At 44.1% G+C, this 27,840-nt stretch overlaps 2 protein-coding genes across 20 annotated transcripts in view; one reads left to right on the top strand and one right to left on the bottom strand.

Annotated features, from left to right (window-relative positions):
• LOC138809106 (ubiquitin-associated protein 2-like) overlaps positions 1 to 7,372 on the bottom strand; it is a 62,955-nt gene extending 55,583 nt beyond the window's left edge. For 9 of the 19 annotated variants that reach the window (XM_069995504.1, XM_069995503.1, XM_069995501.1 and 6 more), the window contains exons 1-2: positions 6,728 to 6,825; positions 1,863 to 1,992 (exon numbers count right to left, since the gene is read on the bottom strand). In XM_069995504.1, the coding sequence (XP_069851605.1) occupies positions 1,863 to 1,952 (90 nt within the window). In that variant the 5' untranslated portion in view covers positions 1,953 to 1,992; positions 6,728 to 6,825. Of the gene's footprint in view, positions 1 to 1,862; positions 1,993 to 6,364; positions 6,423 to 6,637; positions 6,670 to 6,727; positions 6,869 to 7,282 lie in introns of those variants that run through there. The other 10 variants (XM_069995502.1, XM_069995498.1, XM_069995495.1 and 7 more) reach the window with 5 other exon arrangements.
• Positions 7,349 to 27,710, top strand: LOC138809109 (protein C1orf43). Its single transcript, XM_069995511.1, has 7 exons — positions 7,349 to 7,430; positions 7,772 to 7,873; positions 17,649 to 17,766; positions 18,280 to 18,333; positions 19,910 to 20,076; positions 20,165 to 20,223; positions 26,726 to 27,710. The coding sequence occupies exons 1-7, from the start codon at positions 7,365 to 7,367 to the stop codon at positions 26,919 to 26,921; spliced, it is 762 nt and encodes a 253-aa protein (XP_069851612.1). The 5' UTR covers positions 7,349 to 7,364; the 3' UTR covers positions 26,922 to 27,710.
• Positions 27,711 to 27,840: the final 130 nt, after the last annotated feature.

Genomic DNA, 27,840 nt, shown 5'->3' on the forward strand with positions numbered 1-27,840 from the left:
AATAAACAATAAACAAACAAACAAACGCCCAAGCTAAGGGGTCCCAAGCTAAGGGGTCCGGGATCACACTTGTAATCTTAGCTACTCAGGAGGCTGAGATCTGAGGATCCTGGTTCAAAACTCAGTCAGGACAGATAATCTGTGTAATTCATTTCCAATTAACCAACAAAAAGCAGAAGTGCAGGTATGGCTCAAGTGGTACAATGTCAGCCTGGAGCAAAAAAGCTATGCAAAAATGGGAGACCCTGACTTCAAGCCCCAGTACTGGCATACACACATACATGAAAGACCAGGCAATAACGTTGTGTTTTAAATGCCTAAATCATCAAAATATCAGAAGCAGAATGAAGCCATAACTCTTTTCTTTTCTTTGGTCTGAATCCAATCTCAGTACTTAACATTTTTGCTCACTGGCTAGCACTGTACCACCTGAGCCATGCCTCCAACTCTGAAGCTGTAACTATCTCACTTCTACAATCCCACAAAGAACAGGTAGTTTTTCCACAAATCTTCAGTTAAAAGAGCTTTCAGCTCAGAATTACATCATTAACCTTGAAACACAAGCCCCTAAATTCACATGAATGTGTTTGCAAAGTTGGACTGGGGGTCTGGGAAACCAAGCATGAGGCAGAATTCAATCCATAGTACTAGAAAGCAAAAACTGTACCAGTTTCCTATGTTTCCAATTACCAAGGCTACCTCTTATAGCAAGTAAGATTTAGCTCAAAGATAGCTTCGTTATATCTTCTGAGTATCCAATGCTATATAAAGACATCAAGATTTTATTGTTATAATTGAAATTAAATTCTAAGTACTAGGGCTGGGAAGGTGGCTCAGTGGTAGAGCGCTTGCCTTGCATGCATGAGGCCCTGGGTTCGATTCCTCAGCACCACATAAGCAAAAAGAAAAAAGCTGGAAGTGGCGCTGTGGCTCAAGTGGTAGAGTGCTAGCCTTGAGCTGAAGAGCTGAGACCCCCCCCCCCAGAAAAAATTCTAAGTACTAAAATTCCACTGGAAAAATCAAATGGAAACAGATCATAGAAAAATGGGTAAGGGGAAAATTCTAGTCAATTCTAGAGCCAAAAGCAAGTGATTCATTCACTATAAGGTACCAACACACCAAACTGGTTATGGAAAACAGATCTTATTTAAACCAATCTTAATACTCAGGTGGTTAATTTATTCCTTGAGATCTAAAACTGAGCAATGCTCAAGGGTGTCTAATTTGTTAATTTTGCACAAACACAATGAAAATGCCCACTTCTCATGGGAAAGGAAAAATCAGGAAAGTCTCAATAAGATCAGAGGGCAAAGCCTGAAAGGGGAAAGGTGTCAAGACAAAGGCTGGCTAGCTTGATGAAAGGTAAAGGGTTCAGGAATTAAGAAAATGCTGTTATAGGGGCTGGGAAGGTGGCTCAGTGGTAGAACGCTTGCCTTGCATGCATGAGGCCCTGGGTTCAATTCCTCAGCAGCACATAAACAAAAAGAAAAAAGCCAGAAGTGTCGCTGTGGCTCAAGTGGTAGAGTGCTAGCCTTGAGCTGAAGAGCTGAGGGATAGCGCCCAGGCCCAGAGTTCAGGCCCCATGGCCAGACTCCTCACCCCCAAAACAAGAAAATTCTGTTATAGACACAAAGCATAAAATCCAAAATGAAGCAATATAGGATTAGATAATACAAAAACCACTTTGTACCAAAGTCATTACCAGGTTCCTAGATTTTAAAAAAATAAAGTGTAAATAGGACCAGATAACAGTAAGAAACCTACATGAATACTTCAAAGCAGAGAATGATGTTATAAGTTGCATGGAAACAACTATCAACCACCAAACCTACCCACTGATCTGTATTCCTTGCATTCTTTACCTGTGGCCGCTGCTTGTGCTGTGTCTGATTTTGGTTTTGAGGTTGTTCCCAGTTTCCCCGGGCTCGGTTAGTGCCCACCGATGTCATCATTTACAGTATATACAAATAACAGTATTTACAAGGTAGGATACTGAAGATTGAAAAAGAGAGAAAAGAGTTTAGGTACCAAGTATGGGCAAAAAGTGTTAAATTTCACCACCCAACACCACTTTCTTCAAAGGAACACACCTAGAAGATTTGCCAATACTTGAGACAATTCATTTGATCAATTCCTTAAGGAGCTACAGATGATACTTCATTTTTATACCACAAGAACTGCCTATATAAGGCTGGATATTTATCAGTAAATGTGTGTACGTGCACTCACAAGGCCTGGAGCCAGAGCCTCCGCACAACGCTGTCACCACCATCAATTTAGTATAGTATAAAGTATGTGTACATATTTCATGGTTAACAATCAAGTCTTCTATACAAGTCAAAGTAGGTGAAGTCCTTTTGACAAAGAAAAGTAGTCAACAAAGCCTGAAACCAAATAAATGCCTTCCAGGAGCCTGCCAGCAAGCTAGGAAGGTTCAAGCTAAACTGGGAAAACAGCAAGTTCAAGGCCAGTGTGGGTTACAGGGTAGACCCTAGTCAGGGAGAGAGGGAAGAAATCAGCCTTCCAGGAAGAATAAATCTATATTCCAGATCACTCCCTTTCTCTCACAAACACACACACACACACACACACACACACACACACACACACACACACACACACACACACACACACACACACACACACACACACACACACACACACACACACACACACACACACACATTTTCAATCTACCTAAGTAAGCAGCCCCTTTCTACCTTACAATTGGTCTGTTGGTCTCATCTCTTCAGGTAAAAACTCCAAGTACACCTCCACACTCACCTTAATAAACCAAGCACATCCCCAAGTTGTTGTTGTTGTTGTTTTGAAGAACTTTCTAGGAAATTGTTTTAAGCAAGATACTAAAGCTGGGCTGGGAAGGTGGCTCAGTGGTAGAGCGCTTGCCTTGCATGCATGAGGCCCTGGGTTTGATTCCTCAGCACCACATAAGCAAAAAGAAAAAAGCCAGAAGTGGCACTGTGGCTCAAGTGGTAGATTGCTAACCTTGAACTGAAGAGCTGAGGGACAGTGCCCAGGCCCAGAATTCAGGCCCATGACCGGACCCAAAAACAAAAACAAAACAAAACAAAAAAGATACTAAAGCTTACAGGATAACTTCTTTAAAGAGATACTAAACACAAGGCCTCCCCAAAACCAGAATATTGTTTCTGTTAAGAAATTTCTACCAAGCAATGATTCTACAGAAGTCATATTCCTTTCATTCACTTTGTTTATAATACATTTAGTAAAGAAAATATTCAGCATATGATAGATGGCTCAAAAATGAGAGGTTACTTTGCAGTTTCATTTCCTTCCAACAGAATAAATTTTCTGTTCTCCATTATATTTTGTCATTAATGGGACATTACACAAAGTAATCCCAGATTACCCAGAATATTGCTAGATGTTGAGATAGTAAAATTTTTCTAAAGAAATATGTAATTCAAAAACATAACAAACATTCCTATGGATAATCTTTACTGAGTTGGGTCAATGAGTTGCTCTTCAATGTAGTTGAAAGAATGAAAAGTACATTCTCTACCAATATTCTTTTTTTTTTTTTTTTTTTGGGGGGGTCCGGTTGTGGGGCCTGAACTCTGGGCCTGGGCACTGTCCCTCAGCTCTTCAGCTCAAGGCTAGAGCTCTACCACTTGAGCCACAGTGCCACTTCTGGCTTTTTTCTTTTTGCTTATGTGGTGCTGAGGAATCGAACCCAGGCCTGCAAGGCAAGCACTCTACCACTGAGCCACCTTCCCAGCCCCTCTACCAATATTCTTAAGGCCGTTTTAGTGTTTTGTTTTGGTCATGGGGTTTGAAATCAGTCACTGTCCCTGACCTCTTCCATTCAAGGCTAGTTCTACCACTTTGGGCCACAGCTCCACTTCCGGTTTTCTGGCAGTTAACTGGAATTGAGTCTCAAGGACTTCGCTGCCCAGACTGGCTTTGAACCACAATTCTCAGATCTCAGCCTCCTGAGTTGCATAACAGATGTGAGTTATCAAGGACCAGCTAGTACTATTTTTCCCCCCATTATCTCTCCTTCTATATATATGTACACACAAAGGCCTGCAAATACTTTGAGCTAGTACAGGACTAGAAGACTTGTGGAGTGGTATTTGCTACAAAGCAGTCAGGCATCTTAAAATGTTATACTTAATTTTTCTTAAGTGTTTAACCAAGTACTCCATAAACACAAACCAACAAAAGGAAAAGAAAATCAAGTTAAGACTAAAGGAAAAGTTTCTTTTTCTTGGGTATTTGTGTGTATGTGCCAGTCCTGGAGCTTGAACTCAGAGCCTGGGCACTGTCCTTGAGCTTTCTTGCTCAAGGCTAGCACTCTACCACTTGAGCCACAACTTTACTTCCAGAAACTTGGTGGTTAATGAATTTTTCTGCGCAGGCTGACTTTGAACTGCAATCTTCAGATTTCAGCCTCCTGAGTAACGAGGATTACAGGCATGAGCCACCAGCATCTGGCCACCCAGTTTTAAAATTGTAAAATAGTTTCTAATACAGATTAGTCATTCCCAAATTTTCCACCCCCAGCTTAACAATACTGATTTCTACATTACATATAATTTTTTAAAATAAGCTATAGCACAGATATAAGCAAGCTATAGAATTAGCTGTCAGTCATTGCACATACTTTCCCAGTCAAATATGATTTTCCAGTCAGTATGACAGAAAAACATCTTAAAAATATAACCGAGAGGAAAAAAAACAGCCTGACTCCTTTGCTATAACTTCATTTTCCAGTACAAGTGCTTTAAAATGTGACAGAGAATTTTACTACCTAGATAATAAAACACCTAGCAACAGGTCTAAAAGTGATCTAGAATAGATCACTTGTAGATACAAAATTCGTTACTTTTTAGTAACAAGCAGAGACAAATACAGAGTTTATCATCCTACAGATGGGGACTCTTGTTACTCTTTCTTGAAAAATAATACTTAAATGAAGACCAAGGAACGAATTCAAGATTCAACAAAATGCTCTTGAAAACCAGCTACTTAAAAAATAGCCAGAGAAATTTTACTGAAAAAAATAGGTAACAAATATTTATTGAGTATTTACTATAATGCCCAATGCTTCAGGAAATACAAAAGTATGACTGGGTTACTGCCCTCGGGGAGCTCACAATCTAATTTGAGAAACAATTCAGAAGCTGAAGCTGAACTGTTTGCTACCTCTAACAGAGCCAACTAACTTCCCTAGTAGCTTTGTTGGAATGACCTCCACGTCCCCTTCCCCACCACCTTGAGTCCAGTAAGAGGCTTTCCCAGTTAGGACCCAATTAGCAAGGAGGGGCCTTAAAAATGAAAAACAGTACATTTTTTGGTCTTTTGCCATTATTTTACATGCCAGCAATACTTCCCATTCACAACAGAAACAATCTTGGGTATATAGTCTAAAGACAATGGATATAAGACGTCAAAGCAGTTTATCAACCCATATAGAGGCAAATGTTTTAATTCTTTAGTAATGCTGGCTGTCATCAACTCCCAATACCAACAGCAATTAACACCAGGTATCCTCTCAAAGCAGGACATGAGGAAGGGAAAGTGGAGACCGCCCCCCTAAAAAGGATTTCTTTAATAATCACGGAGGCTCAAAGGCAAACCGTTAACAATAACAAAAACGCGATATTGTGATGTTTCTCTTTCCACAACATCCTACACTAGCGGTGGCTACATTTCAAGAATAGTGGAAAAGGAGCAGTCGCCCGTGTGTGACATCAGTTTGTAAGGCAATTTATGATCTGTCCTCAAGGTAAGGTTTGAAGAAATTTGGAATTCTTGTCCCATTATGACAACAGTGAACAAATACCCCAGTAATCTAGTGACGTCTCTTAGGCGTAATACACCTTAAGGGGAGCCTCCATGCCCGGCCTCCTCAAAACGTAATTGTTTATGGCACCCCAAACTACACTATAGATAACAAGAAGCTAAAGGCAGCAGCAAAAAATATATAACAAGAGCCGGGTGGGTAAGAAAAACGGAAGGGTAACAAGAAGAGCTGACAAAGAGGTTGGGAGCGAAGAGGGGACGCAAGCCCACGCGCGGAGGATGGGAGGCTCACCTCCCTGCCCCCCCCCCACCGCGCCACATCAGGAGCCCACCGAGCCAATCGCCTCTCCACCTCCCACCCGGAACAAATTAATCCTCCGCACTCCAAATTGAGGGCCACATGGGGGAGTTTGGGGCAGCTCCACCCCATCGCCTTTCCTCCCTCTCCCACCGCCCCCCCCCACTCCGCCACCTCCAACCAGGCCGGATCCGGATCAGAAGAGGCCTGCAGAGGGCTGGAAAGGGAGGAGGCCCTCTCCTCCACAGGCACCGGCCATGGTGGAGATAGCCCTACCTCAGGCAAGGCCCAGGCCTCACTCGCTCGCGCTCTTTCTCGCTCTCCTCCTTCAGACTCTAGCCGCATGCCCCCCCCCCCCGCCGGCTGTCCCAAGCCCCGCCCCGGCCACGCTCCCAAATCGAGGCCCCGGCTCTGGCGCGGCCCAGTAGGCCGCGAACCCAACCATAAACAAAACCTCCTGCGACCGACTAGAGGTGGGGGCGCCAGGGCTCGCATAACTACAAGAGGGGGGGTGTACAGTGGGGAAACACGGAGCGGTGGGGGCCCTACCGAGAGAGGGTGATACGGCGGGGATAAGGGAGAGAGGAGGGAGGGTAAAAGGGGGGGGAATCGCGGATTTAAAGGGGCCGCGGACAATACCCGGCCCCGCCGCGCTGCCGCTGCCGCCGCCGCCGCCGCCGCCAACGCCGCTGCGCTCCCAACTTTACCTCAGTCTCCTCCACACTGACACCCCGGGCCGCGCCGCCCCTAGTCACGTGATATAAGATTCCCTCCTCCCCACCCCCTCTCTCCTTTTCCCTCTCGCGCTCGCTCTCGCGCCTTCCCCCTCCCACTTGCCTTCCTGCGTCCCCCAGCACGTGATGAGAAAAGGGACGCGCACGCCGGCGTGCGCGCGCCGCCACGCCACGAAACACCGCACTTAAGCGTCAGCCCCGCCCACTCCACGGCAGCCCCACCTCCACCACCTCCACCACGTGACGCACTGGTGGCCTCTGCTTCCTCTTGCTGGCGAAGTTCCGCATCTCCGCTCCCAGGTGCCACTGCTTTGCCTGAGTCACGTGTCTGGGGAAGCGGGAAGGCGTCGTTCTACTTTCCTAGACCGTCTCCCCACCCCCCACCCCATCCGCCATGTTTTCAGGCTGGGTCTGGCTCAGGCTACCCCCCTAAAGAAATGGCCGGGGAGCTGCGAGGAACCTGGGCATCGTGGCTTCGCCTCAGTCTGGGCTAACGAATCAGGGCAGCAGGAAAACCTGAGTTCTGCGCGGGGAGGGAGGCCATGGCGTCCAGCAGTAACTGGTTGTCCGGGGTGAATGTCGTGCTCGTGATGGCCTACGGGAGCCTGGTGAGAAGAACCCCCGCCCTATTCCTGAAGTCTGACCCAATCCAGACCCTTGAGTCACTCCCTGACTTCATTCATCCACTCACCTGGGCTTTTGATTCTTATCCCTGGAGTACCTGGGAGCTAAGGCACAGTCCCAGACCCGCCCCTTTCTGAGAACCCTTCTAAGTTCCAGGGCGCTAACCCACGCCTCCTCGCTCCTAGTTTCCCGAGATCTGCCCCCATCCTTGACGTTTTGCCCCAAGCATCCAACCTTGAGTACCTAAATCTGGGGATTTTGAATGAACGCATGCTACCAAAAAAAAAAAAGAATCTATTAAAGATTTCTTATCTTTTTTTGACAGGTATTTGTACTGCTATTTATTTTTGTGAAGAGGCAAATCATGCGCTTTGCAATGAAATCTAGAAGGGGACCTCATGTCCCTGTGGGACACAATGCTCCCAAGGTAGGTCCTTCAGGCAAAAATAACCTTCCAAGCTTTTAGGGACAAGAAATGAGATCCTTCCCAGATTTTTAAAGATGATTAATTTACATGTTTTCAAGTGCCTTCTTTTACTTACATGAACATAAACTGTTAAGCTTCTGGTCCTTGTCTCATTTGGTTCACAATATGGTCCAGAATGTAGTTTAGCAAGAATTTAGGATTTTGCATTTGCAGAATGAAAGGCTTGAAGTTATCACCCCTGCTGTAGAATGTTTCACAGTTCATGTTACTTAGTGTTTTTTGCTTGCTTTATTTTTGGATGGTGTTGAGATTACAGTTGGCAACCAGAGCCATAAGATGGGTTGGCTTTGCAGAATTTTTTAAAACTTTTATTCTTAATTTAATTTAATTTTTTTGCCAGTGGCAGGGCTTGTCCTCGGGCCCAGGTTCTATCTCTGAGCTTTTTTGTTGAAGGCTAGTTAGTACTTTCACCACTTTCAGCCACAACTCCACTTCAGGTTCTCTGGTGATTAATTGGAGATTAAAGTCTCTGACTTTTCTGCCTGCTGGCTTTGAACTGTGATCCTTAGATCCCAGCCCCCTGAGTAGCTAGGATTACTGACACTCAGATTTTGTTTACATTCTCTCCTTAGGTGATTGCTTGCTTCCTTTGGTTTTAAGGAGGATGAAATTTCGTGTGTACCCCAAACCTCTCTTTTCCTGAATTTTATACTTATATAGCCAACTGCCCTACCTGATATTTCCACTTCGATATTTTTTGGGGGGAAGGGAGATATTGAGGTTCTAAAGGCTTGTTTTTGTTGGGCCTACTTAACACTTAGAGCCATACAGCCTGTTTTTTGTTTTTTCTACCAGTACTAAAGCATGAACTCAGAGCCTGGGAACTGTCCCTGAGTTGTTTTTTGGATTTGGTTTTGTTTTGCTCAAGGCTAGTACTCTATCACTTAAGCTCCACTTCCAGATTTTTTTGTGGGGAGGTCCGGTCGTGGGGCCTGAACTCTGGGACTGGGTGCTGTCCATCAGCTCTTCAGCTCAAGGCTAGCACTCTACCACTGGAGCCACAGCGCCACTTCCGGCTTTTTTCTTTTTTTTTTTTTTTTTTGCTTATGTGGTACTGAGGAATCGAACCCAGGGCCTCATGCATGCAAGGCAAGCGCTCTACCACTGAGCCACCTTCCCAGCCCCCCACTTCCAGATTTTTTAGTGTTTAATTTGTGATCACAAATCTTTTGAACTGCAGCACTCAGCCTGAGATCTGAACTCAGATCTCAGCCTTCTGTGTACTTAGGATTATAGAAGTGAGCTACCTGTGGTCAGCCACCCACTCCTTTTTTTGTTGTTTTTGGTCAGTCATGGGCCTGAATTCTGGGCCTGGGCACTGTCCCTCAGCTCTTCAGCTCAAGGCTAGTGCTTTACCACTTGAGCCACAGCACCACTTCCGGCTTTTTCTGCTTATGTGGTGCTGAGGAATCAAACCCAGGGCCTCATGCATGCAAGGCAAGCAATCTACCACTGAGCCACCTTCCTAGCCCCCAGTCTTTTTTTCTTCAACAGAAAAAAAAATTACAGTCCTGGAGCTTGAACTCAGGGACTGAATGCTGTCCCTGAGCTTTATTTAAAGATCAAGGCTAGCACTCTACCACTTAGGTCAGAGCTGTACTCTCAGCTTTTTTTACTGGTTAACTGGAGATAAGAGTATGGCTGACTTTCCTGTCTGGGCTGGCTTCAACTCATGATCATATCTCAGCCTCCTGAGTAGCTAGTATTACAGGTATCCACCACCAGTGCCAAGCTGTTTTATTTTTGGGGGGGGGTCAGGTCGTGGGGCCTGAACTCTGGGCCTGGGCACTGTCCTCTCAGCTCTTCAGCTCAGGGCTAGCGCTCTACCACTTGAGCCACAGCATCACTTCGGGCCTTTTCTACTTATGTGGTGCTGAGGAATTGAACCCTGGGCCTCATGCATGCAAGGCAAGCGCTCTACCACTGAGCTACCTTCCCACCCCCAATCTGTTTTATTTTTCAGGTAGGATTTCATATGTTTTTGCCCAGAGTTAGCTTGAAACTGAGATCCTCTTACCTACATATGCCTACATAGCTGGGAATATATATAGGAACCACCATGCCCAGCTTGAAATAGGGTCTAACTTTTTGCCTAAGCTAGTCTTGACTTTAATCTTCCAGATTTCTCTCTTCCTCAGGTTACAGACACGAGCCACTAAGCCTAGTTCCAACTTAATTTTCTAATAGAAATCCCAAACTTAACATCTAAATCAGAACTCTTGATATCTTACTACTATGCCCATGTAGCTTTAGTCTTCTCAGTAATAGGCATTTGCTGGCTTATACGATATCTTCCCAATTACTGAGATCCAGCTCCATTGGTTGAATTTCAGACCTTTGCATATGCTATTACTGTGACTTAGAATTGTCTCCACTTACCCAGCTAATTCATTCTTTAGATCGGAGCTTAAACAAAATAGTTTTTGTTTGTTTGTTTGTTTTTTAATAATTGTATTGGGGCTGGGAGAGTGGCTCAGAGGAAGAGTGCTTGCCTCACATGTATGAGGCCCTGGGTTTGATTCCTCAGCACCACATAAGCAGAAAAAGCTGGAAGTGGCACTTTGACTCAAATGGTAGAGCACTAGCCTTGATTTGAAGAGCTGAAGGACCGACAAAAAAAAAAAAAAAATTGTATTGCCGGGCGCCAGTGGCACACACCTGGAATCCTAACTATTCAAGAGGCTAAGATCTGAGGATAACAGTTTGAAGCCAACCCCGGGCAAAAAAGCCTCTGTGAGAGCCTTATCTCCAATAAACTACTCAGAAAAAGCCAGAAGTGGTGCAGTGGCTCAAGGGATAAAAGTGCTAGCCTTAAGCACAAAGAGGCTCATGGACAGTGCCCAGGGCCTGAGTTCAAGCCCCAGGACTGGCAACAAAAAAAAAAAAAAGTGAGACCCTGAGTTCAAGCCTCATTACCACCACAAAAAAATATATAAAAGCATCATGCCATTGTTGCTCAACAATTTAAAGCTAAGGCAAAACATAGCATGTATTCAGTAACATGGTAAATGAAAAGTAGATTAATGGAGAACTAAGTCTCTCAACTCCTGGGGCAGTAATTTGAGCACCCCCCTAAGTATAAAGTCTCAAAAATGTCATGGCCTGAAACTTCAATAGTGTTCTCTCCACCACTTGCTTCACAAAAAGAATGTAGGGCCCAAGTTCCAGCATATCATAAGCTAGGAAAACTGGGTATTTAAGTCACCTCTAAACTATATGAGATTAACATTTGTCATCTAAATTCTTACCTATTACTAATGAAAGAATAAGTTGAAGCCGGCGCTGGTGGCTCACACCTGTAATCCTAGCTACTCAGGAGGCTGAGATCTGAGGATCTCCATTCAAAGCCAGCCCGGGCAGGAAAGTCTGTGAGACTCTTATCTCTAATAAACCACTAGAAAACCGGAAGTGGCACTGTGGCTCAAGCGGTAGAGTGCTTGCCTTGAGCTGAAGAGTGCAGGGACAGCGCCCAAGCCCAGAGTTCAAGCCCCATGACCAACCAAAAAAAAAAAAATAATAATAAGTTGAGGGCTGAAATGTGGCATAGTGGTATAGTAGTAGAATATTTGCAAAGCATGCATGAAGCCCTGGGTTTGATTCCTCGGTATCACATAAACAGAAAAGGCCAGAAGTGGCACTATGGTTCAAGTGGTGGAGTGCTAGCCTTGAGCAAAAGGTCAGGGACATTTTTGGACCCTGAGTCCAAGCCCCAGGACAGGCAAAAAAATGAATTGATATAACCACTTTACAATAACATAATTGGGCACTATGTACTAATATTGTATATATGTATCTAATCCATGTCCCAGCAGTATATGAGTTTTGTTTGTAAGTAATAAGAATATTCAAGGGAAGGGAGGTAGAGGGAGGATGGGAAGGGATGGGAAGGGGAAATAATAAGAAATATACTCTATCTTGCCCATGTAATTGTAACCCCTCTATACAGTATTTTCACAATAAAAAATAAAAAAAAAAAAAGAGGGCTGGGATGTAGCTCAGTGGCAAAGCGCTTGCCTAGCAAGTGCAACGACCTGGGTTCGATCCCCAGTACCAAAAAAGAAAAGACAAAAAAAAATACAGTTAAAAAAATTTTTAAAAAAATAAAGAATATTCATAGCAGCTAGCTATGCTAGCTCCGCTCCTACCATAGAGAAAATATGGCCGGGCGCTGGTGGCTCACGCCTGTAATCCTAGCTACTCAGGAGGCTGAGATAGGAGGATCGCGGTTCAAAGCCAGCCCGGGCAGGAGAGGGGCAGGAGAGACCGTGAGACTCCTACCTCCAATAAACCACCAGAAAACCGGAAGTGGTGCTGTAGCTCAAGTGGTAGAGCACTCGCTTTGAGCTGAAGAGCTGAGGGACAGCGCCCAGACCCAGAGTTCAAGCCCCATGGCCGACAAAAAAAAAAAAGAGAGAAAATACGTAGTAAGTTGTACTTTTTTTTTTGCTTCTAATTAGTGTGAAAACATGTAAAAATATTCATAGTGTCTTGTATGGTATTAAAAGCAAAGGTCCCCGGGTGCTGGTGGCTCATTCCTGTAATCTTAGCTACTCAGGAGGCTGAGATCTGAAGATCACAGTTCAAAGCCAGCCTGGATAGAAAGTCCCATGAGAATCTTTCTTTTTCTCCCCCACCCCCACTTATGGGGCTTGAACTCTGGGCCTGGGCATTGCCCCTCCCTCAGCTCTTCAGCTCATGGCTAGAGTTCTACCACTTTGAGCCACAGTGCCACTTCCAGTTTTCTGGCAGTTTATTCGAGATAAGAGTCTCATGCATAGGGCTGGGAAGGTGGCTCAGTGGTAGAGCGCTTGCCTTGCATGCATGAGGCCCTGGGTTCAATTCCCCAGCACCACATAAGCAAAAAGAAAAAAAGCCAGAAGTGGCGCTGTGGCTCAAGTGGTAGAGCACTAGCCTTGAGCTGAAGAGCTGAGGGACAGCCCCCAGACCCAGAGTTCAAACCCCACTACCAACCGAAAAAATGTACTCATTACCTGACTTATGAAGCTATGAAGCAGTTATCCATCTGTATAACACCTTAATAATAAAATAATATTTTAAATAATGATAACTTAAAATGGGCATATAGTAATATATTTATATTCTGGGATATTATATGAAGGTAAAGATATGAATACAAATGAGTCTTCAAACATTTTTGGGTGAAAAAGTGGTAGCTCATGCTTGTGATTCTAACTATTCAAGGAGGATGTGATCTGAGGATCACAGTTTTAAACCAGCTCTGGCAGGAAAGTCCATAAGAAACTTTATCTTTTTGTCGGTTTTGGGGCCTGAACTCTGGGCCTGGGCGCTGTCCCTCAGCTCTTCAGCTCAAGGCTGGCACTCTACCACTTGAGCTAAGCACCAGTTCCAGCTTTTTCTGTTTATGGGGTAGTGAGGAATTGAACCCAGGGCCTCATGCATGCAAGGCAAGCACTCTTACCACTGAGCCACCTTCCATCCCCAAGAAACTTTATCTTCAATAAACTTCCTAAAACTTGGAATGGACCTGTGGTTCAAGTGGTAGAGTGCTACACCTAGGCCCTTGAGTTCAAGCTCCAGGATTGGTACATACACAAAAAAAGTAAGTTACTAAAGTGTCTTATAACTGAATGGAAAAGTAAATTACAAAGACACCTCAATAACATGCCAAGTGAAAAAAGCCAAAAGTTCATTTACAATACAGTAGATGCCATATCATTCCATTATCTTTATATGAAATTTCAGAACATAGAGCTATAGAAGTGTTATATCATGTTGCCTGAAACTAGAAGTGGGGTTATGACTTACAGTGGAAGAAGACATTTAAGTGTGAAATACTATTTATTTAACTGAGATGCTGGTCAAATGAGTATATTCCTCAAAACTCATGCATTTTATTGTATAAAAAGTTTGTTTTTAAATAGCTGTGTATAGCTTAGTGATAGGGCACTTGCCTAACATGTATGAAACACTGATCTCCAGCACAACAAATAGTAAAAAGTCAGTTGCAGAGAAATTTTCCATTCAGTGTGACACATGATAAAACAGTAGAGTAAGAGGACTATTGACATTCAGGTGGGTGGTAATGGGCATTCAGTTGGGAAGGCACATAGAATGTCACTGATAAAGTTCTGTTTCCTAAACTAAATTGGTTCAACTTTATAATTTTTTAAAATGTGCTGGACCTCAGTGGCTGAAAACTAATCTACTTAGGAGACTGAGATCTGAGGATCACAGTTTCAAGCTAGCCTAGGCATGAAAGTCCCTGAAGCCTTATCTCCAGTTAACCACTAAAAACTCGAAGTAGAGGTATCATTCAAGTGGTAGAGTGTAAAGCCTTAAGCAAAAAAGCTAAGGGACAGTGCCCACACACACACACACACACACACACACACACACACACACACACACACACAACCTTTTTTTGTTGCTGTTGGTTTGTGGGCTTGAACTCTGGGCCTAGGCGCTGTCCCTGAGCTCTTCAGTTCAAGGCTAGCGTTCTACCACTTGAGCCACAGTGCCACTTGTGATTTTCTGGTGGTTCATTGTAGTTAAAGAGTCTCAGGGACTTTCCTGCCCAGCTGGCTTTGAACTGCGATCCTCAGATCTCAGCCTCCTGAGTAGGTGTGAGCTCCTAGCACCCAGCAAAAAGCAACTTTTATATGTGCACATTGTCTATATTCTGTATGTGATATAGTTCACATTGGAAGTTAAAAGTGTTACAAGGGTTGGGCCCATGGCTCAGGTGAAAGTGCTTGCTTGGCATGTGTAAGGCTTTAATTTCAATCCCGTATACTGCAAAAAACAAGGTTTTCTTATCTCCTGAGGCTCTGGCAACCTTCCTATGTGAGATAGATATGAAAGTAATAATAATGGTTGCTTCTGGACAATTGATTAGTAAAACATTTAGTACTTTTAAAATGTTACACTAGGAAGTGGCGCTGTAGCTCAAGTGGTAGAGCACTTGCCTTGAGCTGAAGAGCTGAGGGACAGCGCCCAGGCCCAGAGTTCAAGCCCCATGACCGACAAAAAAAAAAAAAAAAAACCAAAAAAAAAAAAAAAAAAAACGGTAAAATGTTACACTATACATAGGAATGACCAATTTCAAATATTAAATGTATTTTAATTTCTTTCTTTTTTTTTTTTTTTTTTGAAATCAGTCCTGGGACCTGAACTCTGGGCCTGGACGCTGTCCCTCAGCTCTTAAGCCCAAGGCTAGTATCCTACCAATAGAGCTACAGCGCCATTCCAGCTTTTTCTGCTTATATGGTGCTGAGAAATGGAACCCAGTGCCTCATGCATTGAGGCAAGCACTCTCCCACTGAGCCACCTTCCCAGCCCTATTTTAATTTCTTAAGATATCAATAAGGAAGGAGGCTGGGAAGGTGGCTCAGTGGGAAAGTCCTGGCCTTGCATGCACGAAGCCTTGAGTTCGATTCCTCAGTACCACCTACACAGAAAAGGCCAAAAGTGGTGCTGTGGTTCAAGTGGTAGAGTGCTAGCCTTGAGCAAAAGAAGCTCAAGGACAGTGCCCATGCCCAGAGTTCAAGCCCCAGGACTGGCAGGGAAAAAAAATCAATAAGGAGCTGGGCATTGGTAGCTCACATCTGTAATCCTAGCTGTTTAGGAGACTGAGATCTGAGAATCACAGTTCAAAGCCAGCCCAGGCAGGAAAATCTCTATCTCCACTTAAGCACAGAAAAAGCAGGAAGTAGAGCTGTAGTTCAAGTGGTAGAGTGTTAGCCTTGAGCAAAAGAACCTTAAGGACAGTGCCTAGGCCCACAGTTCAATCCCCAAGACCAGCGAAAAGTCAATAGGACACTTTATACTATACATTGAACCCGGGGCCTTACACTTACTACACATGTACTCTACCACTTGAACTAAGCTTCTAATCCTGTTTTAATTTTTGTTAATATGACTTCTTGAAATCCTGTGGTCTGCTGGGTGGCATAATTCCCAAACTTTTTTTGTGTGTGTGTGGTAGTGCTAATCCTTGAACTGTAGGCCTCACACTTGCTTAACTTACTTAGTGTTCTACCATTTGAGCCACACTTCCAACCCTGCTTTTTGCTGGTTATTTTGGAGTTGGAATCTCACATTCTTTTCTGCCCAGGCAGGCTACAAACCACAGTCCTCCAGATCTCAGCCTTCTGAGTAGGATTACTGGAGTGAGCAACCAGCACACACACACACACACACACACACACTCTCTCTCTCTCTCTCTCTCTCTCTCTCTCTCTCTCTCTAGGCTTCCTTTTCCTCACAGATTTGTAGATTATAGCTTCTTTTTTTTGTTTTTTTCTGTATGTATGTGTGGGTGTGTTACTGGGATTTGAGCTTAGTATCTTGTGCTTGCCAGGTAGACATTCTATACAGCCTAGATTATTGCTTGTAGTTATTTTCTTTCTTTTTTTTTATTTTTCTTGTTGTTGTTGGTGGTGGTCATAGGGCTTGAACTCTGACCCTGGGCACTGTCCCTGAGCTCTTCTGTTCAAGGCTAGAGCTTTACCATTGAGTCAGAGCACCACTTCCGGTTTTCTGAGTGGTTTATTGGGGATAAGAGTCTCACAGACTTTCCTGCCTGGGCTGCCTTTGAACTGTGATCCTCAGATCTCAGCCTCCTGAGTAGCTAGAATTAAAGGCGTGAGCCACTGGCACACCCAGCTTAGAAGAATCTTGATTACATATTATATAGAACTTTCTGAGTTAGAAAATATGTACAACTAAGCCAGGTGGCTCACGCCTGTAATCCTAACTACTCAGGTGGCTGAGATCTGAGGATCTCGTTTCAAAGCCAACCCAGGCAGGAAAGTCTGTGAAACTTTTTTTTTTTTGGTCGATCGTGGGGCTTGAACTCTGGGCCTGAGTGCTGTCCTCAGCACTTCAGCTCAAGGCTAGCGCTCTACCACTTGAACTACAGTGCCACTTCCAGTTTTCTGGTGGTTTATTGAAGGTAAGAATCTCACAGACTTTCCTGCCTGGGCTGGCTTTGAACCTCCATCCTCAGATCTCAGCCTCCTGAATAGCTAGGAGACTCTTATCTCAAATTAACCACCAGAAAACTGGAAGTAGTGCTGTAGCTCAAGGAAGTAGTGCTGTAGCTGTAGCTCAAGTGGTAAAGTGCTCACCTTGAGCTGAAGAGCTCAGCAACAGCACCCAGGCCCAAAGTTCAAGCCCCAAGGCCAATCAAAAAAAAAAAAAAAAAAGGTTCTTTTAAATCCAACTTAAAAGCAAAAATATTGTTTGTTACCCAGGCATAGTTGTGCACAATTGTAATCCTAGGACCTAGGAGATAGAGTCAGGATTTTTTATTTTTTTTTTTCCTTTTCTTTCTTCCTTTTTTTTTGGTGGTAGTCATGGGGCTTAAACTCAGTGCCTGTCCGTGAGCTTCTTTTCCTCAAGGTTAGTGCTCTACCACTTAAGCCACAGCACCACTTCCAGCTTTTCCTTAGTAGTTTATTGAAGGTAACAGTCTAATGGATTTTACTGCATGAGCTGGCTTCAGACTATAATCCCCAAATCTCAGCCCCCAGAGTAGCTAGGATTACAGGCACCAGCTATTTCTTTTCTTTTCTTTTCTCTTCTTTTCTTTTTTAACCTAGCAATTTCACTAGCTTTACAAGTACTTTGTTTGGTTATCTTAGTTGTTTACATGCGCTGCCCTATTTCTAGATTGGTGGAAACCAGTATAGGGTTAGTGATTGTGTTTTCTTTTATCTATCTACATGTGCAGGACCTGAAAGAAGAGATTGATATTCGACTTTCTAGGGTTCAGGATATCAAGTATGAACCCCAGCTCCTTGCAGATGATGATGCAAGACTGCTACAACTGGAAACCCAGGGAAATCAAAGTAGGTGGCAAAGTGGAGGATGCTACAGGGATGAGTCCCATGAGTTGATCTCAGAGTTATTAACATCTGCTGACAGAAACTTCAATTATTGCTCAGTTATTGAATATATGCCAGATGCAGGGGGACAGTTTATTTGGCCCTCTACAGTTTGAGGTGTGTGTGTACGCACGCGCGCACGAGTGTGTGTGTGCGTACACGTGCATGTGAGCACACGCACACACACTAGCACACATGTATATCAGGCTCTTGGGGCTTGAATTCAGGTCCTGGGCACTGTACCAGAGCTTTGATGCTCCAACTCTAGTGCTCTACCACTTTGAGCCACAGCTCCACTTCTTGCTTTTTAGTGGTTAGAGATAAAAGTGGCATGGACTTTACTGCCCAGGGTGGCTTCCAGCAATAATTCTCAGATCTCAGCCTCTTGAGTAGCTAGGATTATAGGCATGAGTCACCAATGTTAAACCTAATTTGGGGGATCTTTTCACGGTGATGATGAGTCTTTCCTCTCAACAGGTTGCTACAACTATCTATACAGGATGAAAGCTCTGGATGCAATCCGTGCGTCTGGTAAGGGCTAGCTGATAAATCCATTTTTTCCCAAAAAGGGGGGAAAAATCATTTGGGAATAAGAGTTATGAACATATTTCATACGTTAAGAATTGTCTTCTTCACTTCCCTGGCTGCTAGGAATTTCCTAGAGTTTTAAGACTACTAGTTTCTTTTTGTTTGTTTGTTTTTTGGGGGGTCCAGTCGTGGGGCCTGAACTCTGGGCCTGGGCGCTGTCCCTCAGCTCTTCAGCTCAAGGCTAGCGCTCTACCACTTGAGCCACAGTGCCACTTCCGGCTTTTTTTCTTTTTGCTTATGTGGTGCTGAGGAATCGAACCCAGGGCCTCACACATGCAATCAAGCGCTATACCACTGAGCCACCTTCCCAGCTCCTCTAGTTTCTTTTTTATAGGAAAACATGTAGGCAGGTTATTTCTTCTCCAGAGAGCCTGGCTTTTGTTTTTGATAACTTTTGGTTTTGCTTTTTTTTTTTAGGTGAGTTTTTTTATGTACCCAAATCTGACTTTTGCTTCTTGGAGTTTTTTGTGTGTTTTTTGTGTATGTGCATGTGTGCTGGTCCTCAGGCTTGAACTCGACCTGTGCATTGTCCTTGAGCTAGGACTCTGCCACTCAAGCCACTTCTCCTTTCTGGCTTTTGAGTGGTTAATTAAGTGGGGATAAAGAGTCTCATGGACTTTCCTGCCTGGGCTGGATTCAAGTTGAGATCCTCATATCTCAGCTTCTTTTAATAGCTAGGATTATAGGTGTAAGCCACTAGCATCCAGCTTATTTTTGTTTTTTTGTTTTTTTGTTTTTTTGTTTTTTTTTGTCAGTCGTGGGGCTTAAACTCTGGGCCTGGGCATTGTCCCTCAGTTCTTCAGCTCAAGGCGAGCGCTCTACCACTTGAGCTACAGTGCCACTTCCGGTTTTCTGGTGGTTTATTGGAGATAGGAGTCTCACGGTCTTTCCTGCCCAGGCTGGCTTTGAACCGCAATCCTCTGATCTCAGCCTCCTGAGTAGCTAGGATTACAGGCATGAGCCACCAGCGCCCGGCCAGCTTATTTTTGTTTTTAACATTTTTTTCCTCCCCATTTGTGCCAGTACTGGGCTTGAACACCTGGATTCACACTTAGTTTTTTTGCTCCTGGTTGGCAATCTACTTTCTCCACTCTGGCTTTTTGCTGGTTAATTGAAGAGTATCTTGAACTTGTCTCTCTGGGCTGTCTATGGACTGAGATTTCCCCAGATCTTAGCCTCTAAAGTAGTCAGAACTGGGCTGGGAAGGTGGCTCAGTGGTAGAGTGCTTGCCTTGCATGCATGAGGCCCTGGGTTCGATTCCTCAGCACCACATAAGCAAAAAGCCGGAAGTGGCGCTGTGGCTCAAGTGGTAGAGCGCTAGCCTTGAGCTGAAGAGCTGAGGGACAGTACCCAGGCCCAGAGTTCAGGCCCCACGACCGGACCCCCAAAAAAAAAAAAAGAGCTCAGAGATAGCACCTAGGCCCTGAGTTCAAGCCCAAAAACTGACAAAGAGAGAGAGAGAGATTAAAAAAAAAAACTGTAAAGATGAAGGGGTATCATTGTACTATTATCTTTTCAGATATTCCATTTTATGCTGAAGGCCGGCACCCACGTTCCTTAATGGGCAAGAATTTCCGCTCGTACTTGCTAGATCTGCGAAATACTACCACTCCTTTTAAGGGTGTGCGCAAGGCCCTCATTGATACCCTGCTGGATGGCTATGAGACAGCCCGCTATGGGACTGGGGTAAGCTGGGATAGCCAGTTTTTCCCTCAAGGACCTAAAGGGATGCTTCAGAAATGAGAGATACTAACTATTCTTTATGTTTCCTAAGGTTTTTGGCCAGAGTGAATACGTGCGCTATCAGGAGGCTCTGAGTGAACTAGCCACTGTGTGAGTTTGGAGGGAAGGGTCTGAGGCATTAAGATTATGGCAAGATTCTGTCTATGAAGAGAGGATGGATGGATGGATGGATGGATGGATGGATGGATGGATGGATGGATGGATGGAGATGCTATGTTTCCATAAACCAATATGAAAAAAAGTCCTTAACACAGTAAGAGTTGTTAAAACTACATCTTGAGGGCTGGGAATGTGGCTTAGTGGTAGAGGGCTTGCTTAGAGCATGTATGATGTCATAGGTTCGATTCCTCAGTACTACATAAACAGAAAAGGTCAGAAATGTCAAGTGATAGAGTGCTAGGCTTGAGCACAGAGAGGCTCAGGGATAATGCCCAGGCCCTGAGTTCAAGCCCCAGGATTGGCCAAAAAAAAAAAAAACTAGGTACATTAGAAAACAGATACTGGGCTGGGAAGGTGGCTCAGTGGTAGAGCGCTTGCCTTGCATGCCTGAGGCCCTGGGTTCGATTCCTCAGCACCACATAAGCAAAAAGAAAAACCCGGAAGTGGCGCTGTGGCTCAAGTGGTAGAGCACTAGCCTTGAGCTGAAGAGCTGAAGGACAGCACCCAGGCCCAGAGTTCAGGCCCCATGACCGGACCAAAAACAAAAACAAAAAAAAAAAGAAAACAGATACTACCATATAAGCTAGTAAGAGTGGCTTTTACTTTGCTTATCTCTCTCTCTCTTTTTTTTTTTTTCTGCTTAAGTAAAATATCAAAATGTAGTCTACCAAGAGTTTCCTTCTTCCCTAGAGTTCTCCTTTTGTGTCTTGGTCTGATAAAAGAAAGAAGCAAATGCAATCAATTGTATTACCACTTAAAGCATTATAACCCTATCTTAAAACAAGACATCACTGAGATTCAGCTTTTTTTTTTTATTTTTTGGTCCAGTTGTGGGGCCTGAACTCTGGGCCTGGGCGCTGTCCCTCAGCTCTTCAGCTCAAGACTAGCGCTCTACCACTTGAGCCACAGCGCCACTTCCGGCTTTTTTCTTTTTGCTTATGTGGTGCTGAGGAATCGAACCCAGGGCCTCAGGCATGCAAGGCAAGTGCTCTACCACTGAGCCACCTTCCCAGCCCCTGAGATTCAGCTTTTGAGGGGTTTTTTTTTTTTTTGGTTGTTGTTTGGTTTTTGGTCAGTTGTAGGGCTTGAAGACATCACTGAGATTCAGTTTTTGAGGGTTTTTTTTGGTTGTTGTTTGTTTTTTGGCCAGTTGTAGGGCTTGAACGCGGGGCTTGGGTGCTATCCTTGAGCTTTTTTTGCTCAAGGCTAGCACTCTACCACTTTGAGCCACAGTGCCACTTCTGGCTCTTTGTGTTATTATTTAGAGATGAATCTCAGGGCCTTTCCTGCCTGGACTGGCTTTGAACTGAAATCCTCAGATTTTAGCCTTCTGAATAGCTAAGATTACAGATGTGAGCCATCAGCTCCTGGCTTCAGCATTTTTTTATAGGAGAGGAATCATAACTGCATTAACTATGTACTAAACAAAGTTTCACTGTGTTATATATGCAACTCTTAAAATGAAAAGGGTGAGGGGTTGGGAAGGTAGCTCAGTGGTAGAGTGCTTGCCTTGCATGCATGTGGCCCTGTTTTTGATTCCTTAGCACCACAGTGAGCAGAAAAAGCAAGAAGTGGCGCTGTGGCTCAAGTGATAGAGCACTCACCTTGAACTCAAGAGCTGAGGGGCAATGCCCAGGCCCAGAGTTCAGGCCCCACAATCAAATAAATAAATAAATAAATAAGAAATGGGTGAAAAAAACGCCAATCAAGAACTTAAAAAATCACAGGCTGGGAAGGTATCTCAGTGGTAGAGTGCTTGCCTCGCATACATGAGGCCCTGGGTTCGATTCCTCAGCACCACATAAGCAGAAAAAGCCGGAAGTGGTGCTGTGGCTCCAGTGGTAGAGTGCTAGCCTTGAGCTGAAGAGCTGAGGGACAGCGCCCAGGCCCAGAGTTCAGGCCCCATGACCGGCAAAAAAAAAAAAAAAAGAACTTAAAAAATCAGTACTAAGTGTTAGGGTTCCCACATGTAATTCAAGCACTCAGAGAGCTGAGACAGAGAGGTTGCTAATTCCAGGCCAGCTACATGGGAAGCATAAGTAGGAGGGTCATGATCTAAGCTAGGTTAGGCAGAAATGCAAGACCCTATTCAGGAAATAATGTGGCTCAAGTAGTAGAGCACCTGTCTAGCAAATGCAAGACTGAGTTCAAAACCTCAATACAAATAAAAAGAAGAGGGCTGGAAAGGTGGCTCAGTGGTAGAGTGCTTGCCTTGCATGCATGAGGCCCTGGGTTTGATTCCTCAGCACCACATAACGAGAAAAAGCCGTAAGTGGTGCTGTGGCTTAAGTAGTAGAGCACTAGCCTTAAGCTGAAGAACTGAGGGACAGTGACCAGACCCAAAGTTCAGGCTCCATGACCAACAAAATAAATAAAAATTTTAAAAAGGGGGGGAGAGGGGGGAGGCTGGGAAGGGAGGTGAAGGGTAAACAAAGGAGGAGGCTGCAATGCTTGGTAAGAAATGTATGCATTATCCTGCCCATGTAATTGTAACCCCTCTGTACAGTATGTTCACAAATAAAATTTTAAAAAAAGAAAAAAAATTTTTAAAAAGAAGAGGAAAACAAACTAGAAAATGAGCTGAGCACCAGTGACTTGTGCCTATAATCCCAACTACTTAAAGGCTGAGATCTGAAGATCAAAGTTCAAAGCCAGCTCAGGCAGGAAAGCCAATGAGACTCATATCCAATAAACTACAAAAAAAAAAAAAAGCCAGAAGTGGTGGTATAGCTCAAGTGGTAGAATGCTAGCCTTGAGCAACAGGAGCTAGGAGCCAGGCACCAATGGCTCACACCTGTAATTCTAGCTACTCAGGAGGCTGAGATCTGAGGATCACAGTTCAAAGCCATCATGGGTTGGAAAGTCGGTGAGACTCTTATCTCCAGTTATCCTCCAGGAAACAGGAAATGGCTCAGGAACAGCACCCAAGCCCAGAGTTCTAGCTCCACAACTGACAAATAAATAAATAAAAAGGATCTTAGGGACAGTGTCCAGACCCTGATTTCAAGCCCCAGGTCCAGCACACACACACACACACACGCACAAAAATTTTGTCAGGCACTGGTGGCTCATATCTGCCATCCTAGCCCTTGAGCAAAAGGAGCTTAGGGACATTGCCCAGGCCCAGAGTTCAAGGACCAGGACCAGCAAAAACAAAATCAAAAAACAACCTTTGCTTAGAGAAGTAATATAAGTGACCTGTGGAAGAGAAGGTAGAAAAGAACATTTGGATTATAATTTAGGCAAGAAGCCTGTTCAAGACCATTGAAAGGGGCAGGATATGGGAAGGGATAAGAAGGGGAAACAAAGGAGGAAGCAATGATACTTGATAAGAAATGTGCTCATGGGGCTGGGAAGGTGGCTCAGTGGTAGAGCGCTTGCCTTGCATGCCTGAGCCCCTGGGTTCGATTCCCCAGCACCACATAAGCAAAAAGAAAAAAGCCGGAAGTGGCACTATGGCTCAAGTGGTAGAGCACTAGCCTTGAGCTGAAGAGCTGAGGGACAGCGTTCAGGCCCCATGACCGGACCCAAAAAAAAAAAGAAAAAGAAATGTGCTCATTATCTTGCCCGTGTAATTGTAACTCCTCTGTATGGTATTTTCATAATAAACATTTTTTTAAAAAAGATTATTGAAAGATTGGGCACCAATGGCTTACATTTTAATCCTAGCTACTCAGGAGGCTGAGATCTGAGGATCTTGGTTCCAGGCTTACCAAAACAGAAAAGTCTGAGATTATATCTCGTGTTAATTTGCAAAATGTCATCCAAGAGCTCCAGTGGTAGAGTGACAGCCCTGAGTGAAAGCTATGTGAGAGCACAAGACCCTGATCTCTAGCCAGAAAACAAATAACCTTTTTTTTTTTTTTTGGTTCTGGGGCTTGACCTCTGGGCCTGGGCACTGTCCCTGAGCTCTTCAGCTCCAGGCAAGCACTCTCCCACTTGAGCTCCAGCACCAACTCTGGTTTTCTGGTGGTTAATTGGAAATAAGAGTCTCATGGACTTTCCTGCCCCAGGCTGGCTTTGAACCTTGATCCTCACATTTTAGACTCCTAAATATCTAGGATTAAAGGCATGAGCCTCTGGCACCCAGCTAACAAATAACCTTTGAAAGATAAATGCTGGTTCTACTTTTATAGCTGTAGGTAGTCAAACTCAGTAAAGAAGGAGAATTAAGAGTTGCTGGAGGGGCTGGGAAGGTGGCTCAGTGGTAGAGTGCTTGCCTTGCATGCATGAGGCCCTGGGTTCAATTCCTCAGCACCACATAAGCAGGAAAAGCCAGAAGTGGTGCTGTGGCTCAAGTGGTAGAGTGCTAGCCATGAGCTGAAGAGCTGAGGGACAGTGCCCAGGCCCAGAGTTCAGGCCCCACAACTGACAAAAAAAAAAGTTGCTAAATGAGCCCGGCGCCGTTGGCTCACGCCTGTAATCCTAGCTACTCAGGAGGCTGAGATCTGAGGATCTTGGTTCAAAGCCAGCCTGGGCAGGAAAGTCGGTAAGACTCTTTTTTTTTTTTTTTTTTTGGGGGGGGGAGGGGGTTCTGGTCGTGGGGCCTGAACTCTGGGCCTGGGTGTTGTCCCTCAGCTCTTCAGCTCAAGGCTAGCGCCCTACCACTTGAGCCACAGCGCCACTTCCAGCTTTTTTCCTTTTGCTTATGTGGTGCTGAGGAATCGAACCCAGGGCCTCAGGCATGCGAGGCAAGCGCTCTACCATTGAGCCACCTTCCCAGCCCTCGGTGAGACTCTTATCTCCAATAAACCACTAGAAAACCGGAAGTGGCACTGTGGCTCAAGTGGTAGAGCACTCGAGAGCACAAGGACTGCTTAAGCCCAGAGTTCAAGCCCCACGACTGACCAAAAAAGAACAACAACAACAACAAGAGTTTCTGAATGAGCATAGATATTGTTCTACAAGATGAAAAGCATTTTAGTTGCTTCCACAACTGGATTAATTTACCACTTTTGCAGTATACATTTTAAAATGGTTAAGATAAGCTGGGCCAATGGTTCATGCCTGTAATCCTGGCTACTCAGGAGGCTGAGATCTGGTTCAAAACTAACCCAAACAGGAAATTCCATGAGACTCTTATCTCCAATTATCTACCTAAAATACTGGACTTGAAACTGGTGCTCAAGTAATAGAGCACTATCTTTAAGGGAGGGAAAAAAAAAAGCTCAGGGACAATGCCCAAGCACTGAGTATAAGCCCCAGAATCTGCTCACGTGTGTGCCCACACACACACAAAATTAAGATAAATTTTATATTTATTTTATTAGCTCTTTCAAATTTTTTGTTGGGTCCTGTCGTGGGACCTGAACTCTGGACCTGGGCACTGTCCCTCAGCTCTTCAGCTCAAGGCTAGCGCTCTACCACTGAGCCACTTTCCCAGCCCCTAGCTCTTTCAAATTTTTGTCTCTGATCTCCAGATTCAATGGGTATACTGAAGAGAATATTAGCTTTGAAATCTGACAAACAGTTTGATTCCCTGATCTATAATTTACAAGCTTTGTGACTTCATAAAAAATAATTATTGGGTCCTCAGTTTCCTAACTGCAAAAGCAGATGATACATGATATTGGTTATGTTAGTAAATTAGAGTATAATGCTCTAACGTGTAGGAGATAGCTGTTTCTATTCTTGTTTTGGAGGAACTCTTTGAACTAAACGTATGTTAGTTTCATATACACATTAGGTGAATAAGTAGAGTTCAAACTTTTCTTTATGCTGAGTGCTGGTAGCTCATGCCTACTATCCTAACTACTCAGGAGACTGAGATCTAAGGATCACAGTTCAAAGCCAGCCTAGGCAAGAAAGACCATGAGATTCTTATCTCCAGTTAACCACCAGAAAACCAGAAGTGGCACTTTGGCTCAAAGTGGTAGAGTGCTAACCTTGAGCAAAAAAGCTCAGGGACAGCATCCAAGCCCTAAGTTAAAAAAAGGACCAAAAAACAAAAACTTTAAGCATAGTGTGATGAAGAAAAGCTTATGCCAGAAAGAAAGACAAATAGTTTTTCTGCTACCTCTAAGCTGACAGGCAGGTTTATAGTAATTTTTTTATAGTAATTTGTGTTTTTTTTGTTTTTTTTTTTTTTTTTGTCGGTCGTGGGGCTTGAACTCTGGGCCTGGGCGCTGTCCTTCAGCTCTTCAGCTCAAGGCGAGCGCTCTACCACTTGAGCTACAGCGCCACTTCCGGTTTTCTGGTGGTTTATTGGAGATAGGAGTCTCACAGTCTCTCCTGCCCGGGCTGGCTTTGAACCGCGATCCTCAGATCTCAGCCTCCTGAGTAGCTAGGATTACAGGCGTGAGCCACCGGCGCCCGGCAGTAATTTGTTTTTAAGATAGGTTAGAGACTACATTTATGGGAGAGGATAAGCCCTGAATTATGTTCTTCCAGAGTCCTTATTCTGTCCATGACCTCCCCTCTTTGTTTTCTTTAGGGTGAAAGCACGAATTGGGAGCTCTCAACGACAACACCAGTCAGCAGCCAAAGACCTAACTCAGTCCCCTGAAGTCTCTCCAACAACAATCCAAGTCACATATCTCCCCTCCAGTCAGAAGAGTAAACGTGCCAAGCACTTCCTTGAATTGAAGAGCTTTAAGGACAACTATAATACATTGGAGAGCACACTGTGATTGAGCTGAAGGACTATGGCACAGATAAAGCCAGAAAGATGCTTACTGGGAAGCCCTCAGGACATCAGGCTCAGCTAATGTCTCCATTATGTCCAGAATTCTTAGAGCTTGTGCCTGAAGAATCATTCCCCAACCCTTTCATATGGGCATTTTCAGACACTAAGACTTTTCTTTTCTAGTAGCACTTTGCTGGGTTTGAATTCAGAAGTCTTTACTATTTATTTATATCAAAGCTTCCTTAAAAATCTTTCATTAAAGTGGCGCTGTGGCTTAAGCGCTAGACTTGAGCTGAAGAGCTCAGGGACAGCGCCTAGGCCCAAAGTTCAAGCCCCACAAACCAACCAAAAAAATTTTTTTCATTATTTTTGGCCACAGTTTACCTTCATTGTTGCGGTCTATTTAATCCCAAAGGTGGGAGGTTGATAGATGTCTTCTATGTCTACCTTACTGTTCTCAAATGAGTGGCTTTAACTGTTTGGGTTAGGGTACCTCAGAGTTAACTGGTGGAAAGGCAAGAAAGAACTAGGAGGAAAAAAACTGGGAGTAGGAGGAGTAATAGTGGAGGTGGTAAGTCAGTTGAAACAGTACAAAATTTTTCTCACATGCAAGGATCTGCTCTTCCAGCTTCATTCATTACTCTTGTGAATAAACTGAATGGAGGAGAAGGTCCACACATCTGGCATTGTCTTTTGACAACATATGAGACTGTGAAGAAGTGGTTTTTCCTAATAAACCAGTTACTGGTCTGACTTCATAAATTATTTAATAAAATAAACTATTAAAAAATAAGACATGTGAGTTATTATTTACCGTACTATTTTTAGTAAAACAAGTGTGTTTTCTGCATTTTCCTAACACGGTATGTAGCATAAAGCTTTGCCTCCAGAGAATTATTTGGATTGTGTGTGCTCCCTGGACC

The sequence above is a fragment of the Dipodomys merriami genome, unplaced genomic scaffold, assembly GCF_024711535.1.
Source record: "Dipodomys merriami isolate MVZ:Mamm:240054 unplaced genomic scaffold, mDipMer1.0.p SCAF_485, whole genome shotgun sequence".
Lineage (NCBI taxonomy): Eukaryota > Metazoa > Chordata > Mammalia > Rodentia > Heteromyidae > Dipodomys > Dipodomys merriami.